The 17,559-nt window shown below is 35.4% G+C and overlaps 1 protein-coding gene across 2 annotated transcripts in view; it reads right to left on the reverse strand.

Annotated features, from left to right (window-relative positions):
• The window catches only part of Phactr4 (phosphatase and actin regulator 4), a 98,165-nt gene that overhangs the window by 55,520 nt on the left and 25,086 nt on the right, over positions 1–17,559 (reverse strand). For both annotated transcript variants that reach the window (XM_015485404.2, XM_015485403.2), the window contains exon 2: positions 15,112–15,165. In XM_015485404.2, the coding sequence (XP_015340890.1) occupies positions 15,112–15,127 (16 nt within the window). In that variant the 5' untranslated portion in view covers positions 15,128–15,165. The remainder of the gene's footprint in view (positions 1–15,111; positions 15,166–17,559) is intronic.

Genomic DNA, 17,559 nt, shown 5'->3' on the forward strand with positions numbered 1-17,559 from the left:
TATTTTTTTTTTTTTTTAGTTTTCGGCAGACACAACATCTTTGTTTGTATGTGGTGCTGAGGATCGAACCCAGGCGCACGCATGCCAGGCAAGCGCGCTACCGCTTGAGCCACATCCCCAGCCCCGCATTTTATAATAGGGAAACTGAGTCACATAGGGGATAATTTGTCCAAGTTAATAAGTAACAAAGCTAAGTACTATTCATACCTAAGTAATTTCTATCCAAGTCTCTACTCTTTTGCTACACTATCAACCTAAATACATAACAAAAATTCTAGCTCCAGTGTTTCTGCACAGGTTTATTTATATCACTTTTCACCCATGTTTATGCTTCTTGAGGCATTACTATTAGCAATATACATTTATATTTCATGACAATATGTTACCTATATTCTCTAAGGTAGTTAAGAAACCTCTAGTTTTTCCTATTTCCCTATGTCCACCAAATTCTCTTAGATGCAAAACAAAAACAATTAAAAAAAAAAAAAAAAACTCTCTCTAAAGAAATCACTGAATCAGGCGCAGTGGCACACACTTATAATCCCAGAAACTCAGAGTTGAAGCAGGAAGTTGGCAAAGCCTCAGCAACTTTGTGAGACCCTATCTCAAAATAAAAATTAAAAAGAAATGGGGATGTAGCTCAGTAGTAAAGTACCCTTGAGTTCAATCTCCAGTAGAGAAAAAAGAAACTGCCACAATGTTGTTCAAAAAACACAGATAGGGCCAGGGTTATGGCTCAGTGGTAGAGAGCTTGCCTAGCATGTGTGAGGCACTGGGTTGGATCACCAACACCACATAAAAAATAAATAAATAAACAAATAATGTGTCCATCTACAACTAAAAAAATATTTTAAAAAAACACAGATAGGAAAAATGTGCTGTACAATCAAGTTTTGTTTTAATAATGTCCTTAAGTATAAAACATGCTTAATAACATGGTACTAAAATCTAATATAAGTATTTTCATTTGTATAAAAACACTTCATTTTGCTTCAATTAATAGTTCCTAACTCTTCTTTGAAAGCTGAAACTGTATCTTTTTCCCCCACATTTTTTATTGGTGCAATATAGTTGTACATGCTGATAGAATTTGTTGTTACATGTTCACACATATAAAACTGTATCTTATTCATTTTCATTCTTCCTTCATGGCAGCTAGGGCAGTAAGCCAACAAAAATTTACTGAATGAATTAAGTAAGACAATTGTCCATCAATTCACCATTACCTTTTAGTTGGGGTCAGGATACCAATTAGCCTTCATTGTAAGCTATATTAAGCCATCTACTATGAATTCATTATTAGAGTATAATCAGAACGAACTAAATAAGCACACACCTTTAGTACTGTATTAAGCCAAATTCCTCATCCTAAAAAGAATGTCCTTTCAGCTTCAGTGTGTAGCTCAATGATATAGTACATGCTTAGCATATGTGAAGCCCTAGGTTTAATCCCCAGCAATACAAATATAAAAACAAACACCAAGAATGTCCTTTCTTTGGTTCCATTTTTTTCTCTTATGATTGATTGATTGTACTGGGAATTGACTCTAGGAGTGCTCTACCACTGAGCCTCATCCTTAGCCCTGTTTTGTTTTTTTTTTTAACTTTATTTATTTTTTTATGTGGTGCTGAGAATCAAACCCAGTGCCTCACACTTGCTAGGCAAGCATTCTACCACTGAGCCATAACCCCCACCCCACTGTTTTTATTTTTTAATGAATTAATTTAACTGGCTTATTTATTTTTGTAGTGCTGGGGATAGAACCCAGAGATAGCACATGCTAGGCAAGCACTCCTCCTCCTCAAGCTGTAGTCCTAGTCCTTTTTATTTTTTATTTTGACATAGGATCTTTCTAAATTGCTGGGGTTGGCCTTGAACTTGCAATTCTCTTGTCCCAGCCTGCATAGGACTGCACCATCACACCTGGCCCAATTTTTTCTTTTGCTGACAAACCTCAAAGCCAGTCTAAGAAGCCATTCAGTGTTGTTTTGACTGTAGTAATAATCACACTGTAGAACTGGTAATAAAATTCACAGCTGGTTCTACAGCACTCAACTGCTGAGGATATAAGTTTAGTGGCACAGCACTTGCACTTGTTTAGCATGCATAAGCCCCTGGGTTTGATCTCCAGCACCAAAAAAAAAAAAAAAAGAAAGAAAAAAGAAAAGAAAGAAAGAAGAAGCAAATTCAGTGTGGCAAATGGCATCACAAACCAATAAACAAGGACAATTTGTTATCTCTTAATTTTTCCCAACTTATATTTAACCACTTTATCAAATGTCAAAAGCAATTATAAATTCACTTCAATTATTAAATATAAAAAGTAGATTTAGAATTTAATAAATGGCACCGCTGATCATTTCTCTCATATTTGTATTTATTTATAACAAATTTATAGTTTTATCATATAAGTTATGTGCTTCTTATAAACATCACTCCTAGGTATTCTATAATTTTGGTTGTTATTTTTGTATAATTTTGATTGTTAAGTAAATAATTTTTAATTCTATAGTTCTTCTATGTATAACTTATATGCTTGTAGACATTAAACAAAATTTATTTATTAATTATTTATTATTTATTTAAAAAAATTTTTTTAGTTGTTGATTGACCTTTATTTATTTACTTATATGTGGTGCTGAGAATCGAACCCAGTGCCTCACACATCCTAGGCAAGCACTCTACCAACTGAGCCACAACCCCAGCCATAAACACATTTTAAAGATTCATTTGAACATTTTATATTTAGTCTGCCATTTTATTGAATATTTTTCAAACGATTGTCTTTTATTATTTTTCTGAAGAGACAATAATGTCTGTCAACAATTACATTTTGTTTTGTCTGTTACTAGAAACCTACCCTCTACTGAGTGTTGGCCTTACTGCACTGTCTGGAACTTCCAAAATAATATTGAATAAGGGTAAAAGTGGACATTTCTTCAGTATTTCCTTAGTAAATACAGTGATGTCTAGTAATTTCAGAGAAATATTCTTGATCATATTAAAATATGTAAGCAACATAACAGAAAAAATGAATTAGATAAATACATTAATATCATGAGTTGTCACTGAAGGGTAGTGGTCAAGAAAATATAACTCTACATCATGTATAACCAAACGAATAAGAAGTTATACTCCATTTATGTATGATGTGTCAAAGTGCATTCTACTGTCATGTATAGCTACTTAGAACAAATAAAAATGAAGAGCTGCAAATATGACTCAGTGGTACAGTGCTTGCCAAGCATGTGTGGGGCACTGCGATCAAACTCCAGCAGCAGGTGCAAAAATGTTATCAATAGTTACCAATAGGGCTGGGGTTGTAGTTCAGTGGCAGAATGCTTGCCTACATGTGGGAAGTCCTGGGTTTGATCCCCAGCACCACATAGAAAAATAAATAAATAAAATAAATGTAAATAAATAAATAAATGAAAATATTGTGTCCATCTACAACTAAAAAAATATTTACAAAAATAGTTACCACTGGGTAGAAATATCAAGCGTGATTTAAAAGTTTCTTTCTTTCTTTTTTAAAAAATATTTTTAGGGGCTGAAGTTGTGGCTCAATGGTAGAGCACTCGCCTAGTGTGAGCAAGGCCCTGGGTTCGATCCTCAGCACCACGTAAAAATAAAAATAAAGGTACTGTTTCCAACTTCAACTAAATAAATAAAATATTTTAAAAAATATTTTTAGTTGTGGATGGACACAATATCTTTATTTTTATTTTTATGTGGTACTGAGGATCAAACCCAGTGCCTTCCACATGTGAGGTGAGCACTCTACTACTGAGCTACAACCCCAGCCCCAAAAGTTTCTTTTCTTTTAATGCCATGTTTTTAATTTTTTTCTGGAGTAAGTTTGTATGGCTTCTTTCATCAGAAAAAAATAATGATACATTGGATTTAATCTTTAGGTGGGACAGTACAAATTTATACCATCTTTGTTAGTTTTTGGTTATCAAGATTGTGCTAACTTTATAAAATGAATGATGTAATTTTCTTTTTTCCTGCTATACCATGGTTGATATAGCTTTAACATTATCTGTTCCTTCATTATGATTGAAATTGTCCACAAAACCAACAAGGCTTAGAAACATTTGAATATTATTTTACATTGGATTTTTACTTCTTGAGTCACTTCAATAAATTATATTTCCTAGAAAATTCTTTTTTTATTTTTTGTATTAGGGATTGAACTCAGGGGCACTCCACCACTGAGTCACATCCCCAGCCGTATTTTGTATTTTATTTAGAGACTGAGTTGCTTAGTGCCACACTTTCTCAGCCTCCAAAGCCTCTGGAATTACAGGTGTGCACCACCATGCTGGGCTCTTAGAAATTATTCACTTTGTCAGGAGTTCAAAAGTAAAAAATTAAGTGGACAAAGGAGAACCTTTGGGCTGGGGATGTGACTCAAGTGGTAGCACGCTCGCCTGGCATGCGTGCCGCCCGGGTTCGATCCTCAGCACCACATGCAAACGAAGATGTTGTGTGCGCCGAAAACTAAAAAATAAATAAATATTAAAATTCTCTCTCTCTCTTTCTCTCTTTAAAAAAAAAAAAAAAAAAGCTTAGAGACTTCCAGAAAGAACATTATTAAAAAAAAAAAAAGGAGAACCTTTTCAATTTCATATCAATTTCAAAATAAAACAAAAAAAGGACCACTGACCTGAATGTAAAACCTAAAACTATACACATCTTAAAGAAAACCGTAAAGGAGAATTTAGGAACTGTAAACCATAAAAGAAAAAAAAAATGATTAAAAAGATGCCAAACTTCTGCTAGTAAGAAAATAAAAGGCAAGTCAAAGGTTGGGAGGAAACATTTGCATAACATAAAGCACTGCTCACACAGACTGTATGACATGTTGGTAAGGGTTCAATATGCAGAAATAAATTCAGATGGAAACCAACCTACACATTTAGTCACCCTATCACATCTGCTATGATTTTCTAGGAGTATGTAGAGTCAGAAGTGATAATAATTGTAAGAGGATACAGAAGATAGCCCAGAATGTCATCATTTCTACCCTTTCAAGTTTCCATTACTAGCCCAGAATGTCATCATTTCTACCCTTTCAAGTTTCCATTACTACTACAAAGGATCATCATCATCTATTGATAGAAAAAATAACCACATGACATCTGAGCAACTTAGGGAGACCCTGTCTCAAAGTAAAATAAACAAAAAGGGTTAGGGATATAGCTCAATGGTAAAGCACCCCAGGGTTCAACCCCCATTCAAAAACAAACAACAGTAAATTAAATTTCTAATCAAAACTACGGGAAAAACTGAAACTAGCATCATTTTTTTTTTCTTTTACTAGCATCATTTCTGGCTTCATTTAATTTCAGAGGAATTTATCTCCTACACCCAAAGGATCTTAGAACTAATTAAGTTTATATTTTGTCTTTCATTCTTAAAGAGGGAGGGAAAGACTTATTCACATAGTTTGAGCTTCAAGTGGTAACAGCCTAACATCACAAAAAATTTTCCATAAACTTTGAAGTGAGGTGCATTAGCCTTGAGCATGGCTCCTTTTTTTTTTAATTTAAATTTTAAATTTTCCCCGCATTTTTCATTGATACATTATAGTTGTACGTGAACATGGCTCCTTTACCAGCTCTTGAGAAGCTAGGAAAAATAGAACTCTGTAATCTAATAATTACTTATAAATTCAGATAGAGAGTAATCTGCTTAGGAAATGATAAATTTATTACTTCATATTTCCTAAATGATACAATTCTTATAAGGAAATCAAAATATTACCTTATAAGCCTATTCCCAGAATATTGTGCATATGAATACAGCTTTTGCAATTAGCTTTAAATTCAAAATGCACACTACTAATCTATCTCATTATTTAATTATTTCATCAAATACATACCGCCAAAATATTTGTCAACAAATTGGGTCTCTATCTGCACAGGGAGGGTACGTAAGAACTTAATGAAATTCCTCAGATGATGTAAAATATTTTGGGAAGGCAATTAGCATATAGATCCTTCCCCAATCCAAAAATCTTTAGAAGTAACTCATAATTCAACACTTTAAAAAAATATATATATACATATATTGTTTAGTTGTCAATGGATCTTTATTTTATTTATTTATATGTGGTGCTGAGAATCGAACCCAGTGCCTCCCACATGCTAGGCAAACGTTCTAGCAATGAGCCACAGCTCCAGCCCCACAATTCAAACACTTTTTAACATATTCTATATCAGGGTTTCAGTCCCTTTATCTCTGAGATGCTGTGGGGGAGACTGGCTGTTAACCCATGAATAGTTGAGAAGGGAGAAAGAAAGTAGAAGCAGGAATTAGCTGTTCAACTACTGAATCACATCCCCAGACTGTCTTTTTTTTTTTTTTTAAACCCCTTCTTCTTTTCTTTTTTTTTTATTTTTTTGAGACAGGGTCTTGCTAAGTTGCTTATAGCCTCAATAAGTTGCTGAGGCTGGCTTTGCACTTGCAATTCTTCTGCCTTCACCTCCCCAGTCCCTGATTACAGATGTGCTCCACAGCACCCAGCTTACTTTTGTCCTTTAACTGGCAGTTTACATCAATACAGGTTAACAAGTAACACTTTCATTTTGTTATTTCTAGTTCCCTTCAAAAGGAAATAGAAGATAGAGGACCTAAAATGCTGAGAATCAAAGTAAAAACTGCTGTATTACTCTAACATTACCTTCCCCACTCCATAACCTTGGATGTCTGTTCCACAGAACAGAAATGGCAGAAATGTGGAGGTCTATTTTCTGGAAGGGATAAAACAAATGGTCTCTGGATCGGCAGACACAAAGGCAGTTGATGGTGGGAACACAGTACTAAAAACAAGGCAATTAAGTGTGCATATGCATAATTAATGCTGAACATAGAAATCTCTTTACCCAATCTTCTTTAGCCCTCACCATACCAAACAGTGTTGGAAAGACTGCCTCTTAGACTCTGATATCAATATGAGAATGTTCTTCAACAAAAAGGTTAAGAAGTTCACCGTATAATGAGGCCTACAAGGAACCAACCTACACATTTAAAGTTTCTAATTGGCTATTTAGTCCTCCACTCTAAATCATGAGCAGACAGCTAATTGTTACTAAACATCAGAGAAAAATCCAACATAAAAGAGAATAAGACAAAGACAAACTTAAAAATAAAGAGAGAGAGAGAAAAAAAAGAAAGTTATTAGAAACTTAATTAAATTAGTTAGGGCTGGGGATGTGGCTCAAGCGGTAGCTCGCTCGCCTGGCATGCGTGTGGCCCGGGTTCGATCCTCAGCACCACATACCAACAAAGATGTTGTGTCCGCCGATTACTAAAAGATAAATATTTAAAAAAAAAAAATTTAATTAGTTAAATGAAAAAGAAAATCTGTTGAAACAATGAAAAATACTATGTAAAGAAACATTAAGGGGGCTGGGTTGTGGCTCAGCAGTAAAGCATCCACCTAGCATGTTCGAGACCCTGGGTTCGATCCTCAGCACCACATAAAAATAAATAAAATAAAGGTAATATGTTAAACTACAACTAAAAAATAAATATTAAAATAAAGAAAGAAAGAAACATTCAGGCAGCCTGTAATCCCAGCAGCTCAGGAGGCTGAGGCAGAAGGATCTCGAGTTCAAAGCCAACCTCAGCAACAGCGAGGCACTAAGCAACTCAGTGAGACCTTGTCTCTAAATAAAATACAAAATAGGGCTGGGGATGTAGCTTGGTGGCTGAGTTCAATCCTCAGTGCCCCCCCCCCAAAAAAAAGAAGAAACATTCAGGGCTGAGACTGTAGTTCAGTGGTAGACGCTTGCCACACATGTGTGAGGCACTGGGTTTGATCCTCGGCGCCACATAAAAACGAAGAGAGATGGAGAAAGGGAGGGAGAGAGAGAAAGAAATATATTGTGTCCATCTACAACTAAAAAAAAAAGGAACATTCAGAGAATTAAGACCTCCTAGAGGCTGAGAATGTAACTCAGTGTGGTACAGTGCTTGCCTGCCATGAGTGAGGCCCTGGGTTAGATCCCCAGCACCACCAAAACAAAAAAATAAAAATAAAAATAAAAAAAGACAAAGATTTCCTGCATATTAAAGATATAATAGTAAGGAATGACAACAACAAAAAATATCCAAAAACCTAGTAGAAGATAAAGTTGAATAAATCTAGGAAGTATAGCTAAAAGAAAAAGACGAACTTTAGAGAGCTATTCTAGGACATCCAACATCAAGAAGCTACTAGAAAAGTCAGATGTGGTGGCATGCACCTGTAGTACCAGCACCATGGGGGCTTAAGCAGGAAGATCACTTGAGATGAGGAGTTTGAGACCAGCCTGAGCACTATAATGAGACCCTATCTCTCCCATCTCTCCCTCCAAAAAGGAAATTGTTAGCATCAAGAAAGGAACACGTGAAACTCAGGAAACAATAGTTAACAGAGGAAAGGGGCAGAGTTGCCAGAGGAAGAAAGAAGGGATATCCTAGAATGATAGCTGTGTGCCATATACAGAGGATTACCTGTCCAGATTAGAGAAACATGATGGACTCAAGAAAAATACTGAAGGCTGTTGTCAACAAGATCTCTGCTGCCACTTACCCTATTAAGAAAAGGGGGGTCTCTATGTTGCTCAGGCTGGCCTCAAAATCCTGGGCTCAAGGGATCCCTCTGTCTCAGTCTCCTGAGTAGCTGGGACTTAATAGGAGCATGCCATCATGCCTGGCTTCATTTAACCTCTTTTAAAAGCTAAGAATAAGTTGGGTGCAATGGTGCACGCCTATAATCCCCAAAACCCAGGAGGCTGAGGCAGGAGGACAGGTTCAGGTCAGCTGGGGTAATTCAGTAAGATCTGTCTCAAAATGAAAGGCTAGGGGTATAACTCAGTGGTAGAGCACTTGCCAACATGTTTGAGGCCCTGGCTTTGGTCCCCAGTATTGTAAAAGAAAAAGAAAAAGAAAACAAAAAGAAAAAAAACCTGGTGAGTTTACATCTTGTTTTAACTAAAGGCTGATAAATTTCTTCTCAACATATCCGGCTGAGTAAAGAGTCATTCCACCCGATAAAAACTGGGTTGTGGGCTGGGGATGTGGCTCAAGCGGTAGCGCGCTCGCCTGGCATGCATGCGGCCCCGGTTCGATCCTCAGCACCACATACAAAGATGTTGGTCTGCCGAGAACTAAAAAATAAATATTAAAATTCTAAAAAAAAAACAAAAAAAAAAAACTGGGTTGTTTTTGTTTTTTGGTATGGTACTGGGGATTTAAATCAGGGGTGCTCTACCACCGAGCCACAACTCCAGTTCTTTTTATTTTATTTTGGGACAGGATCTTGCTAAGCTGCCAAAGCTGGCCTCAAACCTGCAATCCTCTTGCTTCCAATTCATTGGGATTACAGGTGTATGTGCCACCATGCCCAGCATAGAAGTGTTCTTTAACTCCTGAAAGTTGTAGGTAGGTTGTGGTCAATTTAGGAGAAATCATGGAAGTGCTGCTCCCTTTGACTGTATTTCTGCCAAATGTCTAAGACCTGGCTCACAATCAAAGTTTGAACAATACAATTTCCAAGACTAAGTCTTGATTTTGCCCATAATTTTCATAGAAAGAACTCTATGAATCAGAAAACTGAGAAAAGTATGGCTTACTGATCTGGGGAAATCCCTAAGATCTTTCAGAAGTTTAAGAGGTAAAATCAAATATGTAAGAATACCAAAATCTTGTCAGACATGGTAGGACATGCCTATAATCCCAACCAAGGAAGGAGGATTCCAAGTTTGAAGCCAACCTGCACAATTTGGCAACTGTCTCTCAAATTGTTAAAATTTACACTGATATGTTCCTTAATGACAGTGATATGTTCTAAGAAATGTACCATCAGGCAATTTCCTCATTGTATGAATATCACAGGGTGAACTACACAAACTAAGACAAATGCAACATTACTAGGCGATATAATCTTCTGGGACTACCACCATATGTTTGCTCTGTCATTGACTGAGATGTCCTTATGCTGTGTGTAACTATATTTACCTTTTCCAGTATGTTGACACTTGCACTGATGATGCAAAAACCAGGGTAGGAGCACCAAAATGCAGCAGGAGTCACTATATTTTTCCCCTCTATTCAATTACAGTTAAAACTATTGCTAATCTTAAGAATGTCCTTGATGAAGCCATAAAAAGTGTTAGTTTTTTTTTCTTTGTTTGTTTGTTTGTTTTGTGGGGGGTACCAGGGATTGAACTCAGAGGCACTCAACTACTGAACCATATCCCCAACCCTATTTTGTATTTTATTTAGAGTCAGAGTCTCACTGAGTTGCTTAGCACCTCGCTGTTACTGAGGCTGGGTGTGAATTTGTGATCCTCCTGTCTCAGCCTCCCTAGGCGCTGGGATCACAGGCATGCGCCACTATGCCCTGCAAAAGTGTTAGATTTAATAAATCTCAACCTTTCTATACATGTCTTATTATTATGTGTGATGAAATAAGGAGTATGTATAAAGCACACTTGTATACTTGTGCATGCTGGTTATCTCTAAGAAGGTACTTGTGTGATCAAGTTGCAAACTGAATTAGTCAGTTTTCTTCATGAAATACCATTTTTACTTGAAAGAATAAATGACAAACTGTTATTCACATAGACATTGCACATTTTTTCAAAGTAAGCCTGTCACTAACAAAGAAAACTGACCTTATTTGTTCCCAGTGATACATGTAATTCAAACTTTCAAATAAAAACCTGAATGTTGGAAATTTTACATCCAGAGTGAGTTTACCTTCCCAATATTCAAAGACTTTTTTGATGAGAACAACAGTGGTATTAACAAATGTGATTTTTAAATATTTTTGAATGAAATAAATAAGCGCGTGTTTATGTCTGTCCCACTGGAATTTGATAGGTAAAAATTTTTTTACTATTTTTATTTTCAGAATATTACAAATAATTCTTTCTTTATATGTTTACATAATCTTTAGCTATCCTGATTGTAACAAAATTCTCACTCCATCTTATAGAGACTTGGACTTCTTAAAAATAAACTCATTTTACATTCAGAATTCGATTCTTTATCAAATAGCATCAAGTATACCAAATTCTTACCATAGGTATGTTTTATAAACAACTAAAAAAAATATCAGTTTAACATTTAAAAGGAAGAGTACAGACAGAGAAGGAGTAGGGTTGTTAAAACTATTGAGTCATTTCTATTTTCCTATAAAATCCACATCAGGAATGGAAATGTTAATTTAAAAATTCTTAGAGTTAAATAGGTGCAAGAGGGAAAATCTTTCCATTAGCATAATACCCAAATTTTTGCCTATATTAGCAAACAATCAAAAGCACATATCAGGTTGAGAGGTATAGCTCAGTGATACAGTGCTTGTTTAGTATACCCAAGGCCCTGGGTTCAATTCCCAGTCCCCCCAAAAAACAATAAAAGTACATTTCACTTATTTCACTTTATATTTCAATTGATGACTCAGCCAACCATAACTTCCATAGCACCTCTCACTTTAATACTCTCAATAAATGTAAGTTACATTTAATTTCAGTTGAATTAAAATAGCCTAATATTTAACTAATTAAATCATATTAAAAATTAGGTTATACAGGGGCTGTGGTTGTGACTTAGAGGTAGAGCGCTTGCCTAGCACCTGTGAGGCTCTTGGTTTGATCCTCAGCACCACATAAAAATAAATAAAATAAAGGTATTGTGTCCAAATACAACTAAAAAATAATTTTTTAAAAAATTATGGGCTGGGGATGTGGCTCAAGCGGTAGCGCGCTCGCCTGGCATGCTTGCGGCCCGGGTTCGATCCTCAGCACCACATACAAACAGAGATGTTGTGTCTGCCGAAAACTAAAAAATAAAAAATAAAAAAATAAAAAAAAATTAGGTTACACAGATTGAGTATCCTTCAAAATGCTTGGGATCATGCAGTAACTTGGAAGGCTAAGGCAAATGATGGCAAGTTCGAGGCCAGCCTCTACAACTTAGCATTACTCTGTCTCACAATAAAATATTAAAAAAAAAAAAAATTAAAAGGACTGGGGAAATGTAGCTTAGTGGCAAAGTGCTCAGAGGTTCAACCCTGGAATTGAATCAAAAACAAAATCAAGGGGGCTGGGGGTATGGCTCAATGGTAGAGTGCTTGCAATAGCATGTGTGAGGCATTGGGTTTGATCCTCAGCACCACCTAAAATAAATAAACAAATAAATAAAAGTATTGTGTTCATTTACAGCTAAAAACATAATTTTAAAAAAATGCTTTGAATCCAAAGCATTTTGGCTTTCATTTTTTTTTTTTTTCAGATTTTGGGATATTTGCATATACAGAATGATATCTTATGTTAAGATATAAGTCTAAACATGAAATTCATTTGTTTCTTATACACAGAGCCACAGGGTAATTTAAAAAAAAATTTTTTAGTTGTAGATAGACTATTTATTTATTTGTTTGTTTTTGTGTGGTGCTGAGGATTGAACCCAGTGTGCCTCACCATGCAAGGCAAGTATTCTACCACTGAGCCATAGCCACAGCCCACTAAAGGGTCATTTTTTGCAGTATTTTTAGTATGTTTGCATTTTGACTATAATCCATCTTATGAGGTCAGGTGGAAATTTCCACTTGTATTATCATGTTGGTGTTTAAAAGATTTCAGACTTTGGAGCATTTTGGATTTCAGATTAAGGATATTTAACATGTACTTATAGGGTAAGGCAAGAAGGTCAGTAAAAAAGAAAAAAAAAATCTTTAGCATTTTCATGCAACACTCCAGTTCTTTAGAATCTGTCACTAGACTACTAAAATAAACTCAATTTATTATTCTTCATAAATAATCCTCTCAGGAATTAATTTGGTATTAAACTACAAATTTGTTAACAAAATACTGACTGCCCTCTAGTGTTCAAACTAAAGATCTCATTGATGAACTTGATGTTACTAAAAAGTCAACAATCCATCCTAAAGCAGTCATCTAGGGTCATGAATATCAGAGAAATTCTGCTCTTTGCAAGGTTTTCAACAGAAGTCTTCTCAAACCTAGTTAAAAACTATTTAATCTGGGCTGGGGATGTGGCTCAAGTGGTAGCGCGCTAGCCTGGCATGCGTGTGGCCCGGGTTCGATCCTCAGCACCACATACAAACAAAGATGTTGTGTCCGCCGAAAACTGAAAAATAAATATTAAAATTCTCTCTCTCTCTCTCTCTTTAAAAAAACAAAACAAAACAAAACTATTTAATCTGAGCTATCTGATTACTAGTATCGGTAGTCCAAAAATCTTACCTTAGTCATCAGTGATAATGGGGCAAGAGAAGAACATAAACTTACTATCATTTTAAGAATACATCCTCAAATTGCACTGGCACAAAAAAGGACTTTTTTTTCCATGTGATGATGAGTGAGAAAATGCTTGTATCATATACTTCCTCAAAGCATGCTAAGGTTAAACTAAACTGATTCCTTTTTTTTTTTTTTTTGGCTGATGCATATTTATAAATGTAAAGTACTTCCAAACTAGTCTTCCTAGGTTATAATATGATTTAAAAAATCTGATATTCTAGAATGAATTTCTCATTTTGCAATAACAATCAACAGGAAAACAAGGTTTACATAGTAACTGACTTTTTAGTAGAAAAGGCAGATTTAAACCTTTGTGTAGATAGGCACAGTGGCACATGCCTGTAATCCCAACAGCTTAGGAGGCTGAGGCAGGAGGATCGCAAGTTCAAAGCCAGCTTCAACAAAAGCAAAGCGTTAAGTAACTCAGTAAGACCCGTCTCTAAATAAAATACAAAATAGGGCTGGGGATGTGGCTCAGTGGTCAAGTGCCCTTGAGTTCAATCCCCAGTAAACTACCCCCCCCCAAAAAAAAAGGATGGGGATGTGGCTCAGATTAAATTCCCCTGGGTTCACTCCCTGGTACCAAAAACAAACAAACAAAAAAACCTTTGTGTACCTAGATTTAGATTCTCCTACTCACATTGCTATATGAAATACTACATACAGGCAAAACATCTTTGCTATTATCATCACTTTCATATTACCGTTCCTTGACTAAGTAATAATGAAACACTACAAAGTGCACTTGTTTCTGAAGTATTAGCAGAATTAAATTTCCATCCCAAATAAAGTATACATAAGTTAATGTACGATCAAGATAGAAAACTTTGGGCTGGGGTTGTAGCTTGGTGGTAGAGAGCTTGCCTAGCATGTGTGAGGCCCTGAGTTCGATCCTCAGCATCACATATGAATAAATGAATAAAATAAAGGTTCATTAACAACTAAAAAATATTTTTTTAAAAAATAGAAAACTTTGCATTTATTAATGCCATTCTTGTTGGGCTTATTTTTGGAGTTCTTTTTAATTAAAAGTCTCATTTATGTAACCTACATGGATCTATTAATGCTAATTTTTTAAATATTTTTTTTAGTTGTAGTTGGACACAATACCTTTATTTTACTTATTCATTTTTGTGTGGTACTTAGCATTGAACTCAGTGCCTCACACGTGCTAGGCAAACACTCTACTGCTGAGCAACAACCCCAGCCCCATTAATGTTATTTTTAGATGCATTAATAATTTAAAAATATCTCAGCAGGCTTGGGTTGTAGCTCAGTGGTAGAGCACTTGCCTAGCATATGTGAGGCACTGGGTTCGATTCTCAGCACCACATACAAATAAATATAATAAAGGTTCATCAACAACTAGAAAAAATATCTAAAAAAGAATTTTAAAAATTAATAGATAAAAATCATACAATCAAAAGCTTGTTGAGTTCCTCAATTATCTTTAAGAGTATAAGTAGATCCTGTGAGAAAAAGTTTTGAGAATCATTATTCTAGAGAGAAGCATACTGAAGCCAGGCAAAACACACACCTATAATCCAGCAACTAAGGAAGCAGAGGACAGCCTGGGCAATTTAGCAAGATCTTGTCTTAAAATAAAATAAAAACGGGCTGAGGATGTAGCTCAGTGGTAGAGCACCTCTAGGTTCAATCTCTAGTGTTAAAAAAGAAAAAAGAGAGAAGCATACTAAACATGAAAAAATTAATTCATTCTCAAAGCTTTAATGGAAATGAGATCAAGCACAAATATAATTTACTAAGAAAAATGCAGGTGATACTCACCAAATGGGTCTTCCATGCCACTATTAGCCAGTTTAGGAAAGTGGGGTATAGTTTCTAAAATGAGAGAAAGGTAAAACATAAACTGTATCATTGTCATTTATGGTTTTTAAAAAATAAGCCAAATTCAGTAATACTGATTATAGCTTAACACTGGAACATCAGAGAAATGTACAACTTATTAAACAAAAATATTGCTAATTGCAAGATTTAAAGGAGGTTGAGATATAGATAATAGTACAACAGATAAACATTTAAAGCTAAATTTTTATTTTAAAACTGTATCATTCTCAGTTTCCTCATATAAATTCCCTTTCAAATCCCTGACTTGCATTTATAAGAATACAAGGAAAAGGGCAATTTTTTAAATGTAAAACAAAAACACAAACTCCTAAAAAAGGACATGAAAGACATCTTTGAAGGAGGGAATTAGTTTTACCTAAAGAATGTGGAAGTTAAAAAAAAAAAAAGAATGATAAAAGAAGGTTCAGTAAGTTTAGACCACTAATATGAAAACAAAACAAAAAAAATGTTTTGAAAGAAAAGTTGACTATATATAGATAGACATTCAACCTGCTTCATGTCCAATCGAGACAAGGGACAAATATGCCCAATCCAGCTCCTTATCCTTCCCAAGATTTTGACCCCAAAGGGCATTCCCCAATAAACAATTAGAATACTAAACTCCAGTTGGTACCAGTAATGACTGGAGAAAACATATAACAATCATTATAACCACTATTTGCTTGTTGCCAAAGCATAGGAATAATTTGACATTTGAAAATCCATAAAGCCATTAAAGGTCCATTTTTGGGTTTTGGAGTTGAATCACTAGAAGACTAGATGGCAATGAGGACCCATCACTGGTCAAAGATAGAACAGTTTGGTTTTTTTTTTTTCCCTGACCCAGGTGCTGGTCCAATTCTTAAACTGTCACCAGTGGTGAACAGTGGTTGTCTGTCGGTGGAAGAAACCACACTACTTGATTAGATGTATCAGGGTGCTTGAAGATAAGAAGAAAACAGTAACTATAATGACAATGGAACTGAAAGACTATAATTGCTAAACTCAATTAGGAAAAGATAACAAAAGGGTAAGAGTGATTAACACTCTACTGAAAGCTAAAAAAGGAAGCCAGTCATGTGCGTGCCTGCGTGCGTGCCTGGCAGACATCTATAATCCCAGCAACTCCAGAAGCTGAGAGGGCAGAACTCTCTCAAAACAAACAAAAACAAACAAAAAAATGACTAGGGATGTAGCTCAGAGGCAGAGTGTTTGCCTTAGCACATGTGAGGCACTGGGTTTGATCCTTGGCATCACATAAAAATAAACAAAATAAAGGCATTCTGTTCATCTAGAACTACAAAAAAAATTTTTTTAAAGAATGTCAAATATAAAAGACTCAAGGCATACTTATAACTTGCAGAGAGGCTCTTTTCTTTTGCAGCAGGGCAGAAAAGCAGAAGACCAGGCCTAGGAATTAATCATAAGAGAAGCAGGGCTCCAAAGATTAATTCATAGTCAAGAGAGAGATGTTATACCCATGTAAGGGATCTGAATGGGAAAGAATCAGACACTGATACAGAGGATAAAAAGACACCTTAGTTAATGCACTGGTTTCCATGTGGTTTGTCCCTTAAAGGTTCATGTCCTGGAAACTTGATCCCAGGGTGATGTTGCTGAAAAATGGTGTGGAATCTTTAAGAGTAGAACCCAGTAGCAGGTCTTTAAGGCCACTAGGGGAACTGCCCTCCAAAGGGATTAGAGTAGCTCTAGTGGACTCCTTGTTTGGTTGGTTCCCCCCCAAAAGTAGAAGAAAGGAAGTACTACCCAATTTATTCAAGGGTAGTGTGAGAAAGAAAAATTATAGGCATGAACATAAGTGCAATATTCTACACAAAATAGCAAAATATAACCATATACATATAACAATCATTGTGACCACTATTTGTTTGTTGCCAAAGCATAGGAATGATCTGACATTTGAAAATCCATAAATCCATTAAAGATCCATAAATATAGTAGTATTAACAAATTAAAAGAAAAAATATATTTTAGTAGGTGAAATGATCTGTCAAAACTTCAGATAAATTAGAACAGAAATGAATCTGATTTTTTTAAAAAATTTTACATTTTTTATTATTTTATTTTTAAATTTGTTCTTTTTAGTTATACATACAGTAGAATGTATTTTGACATAATCATATACACATGGAGTATAACTTCCCATTCTTGTGGTTGTACATGATGTGGAGCTACACTGGTCATGTAATCATACATGAACATAGGAAAGTTATGTTCAATTCTTTCTGCCTTTCCCATTCCCATTCCCCCACCCTTCCCCCCATTCCAATCCAGGAAACCTACACCTCCCCACCCCCACCTCTGCCTATTATGGAACAGCATCAGCATATCAGAGAGAAAATTTGGTCTTTTGGTTTTGGGGGGATG

The sequence above is a fragment of the Marmota marmota genome, unplaced genomic scaffold (assembly GCF_001458135.2).
Source record: "Marmota marmota marmota unplaced genomic scaffold, marMar, whole genome shotgun sequence".
NCBI lineage: Eukaryota > Metazoa > Chordata > Mammalia > Rodentia > Sciuridae > Marmota > Marmota marmota.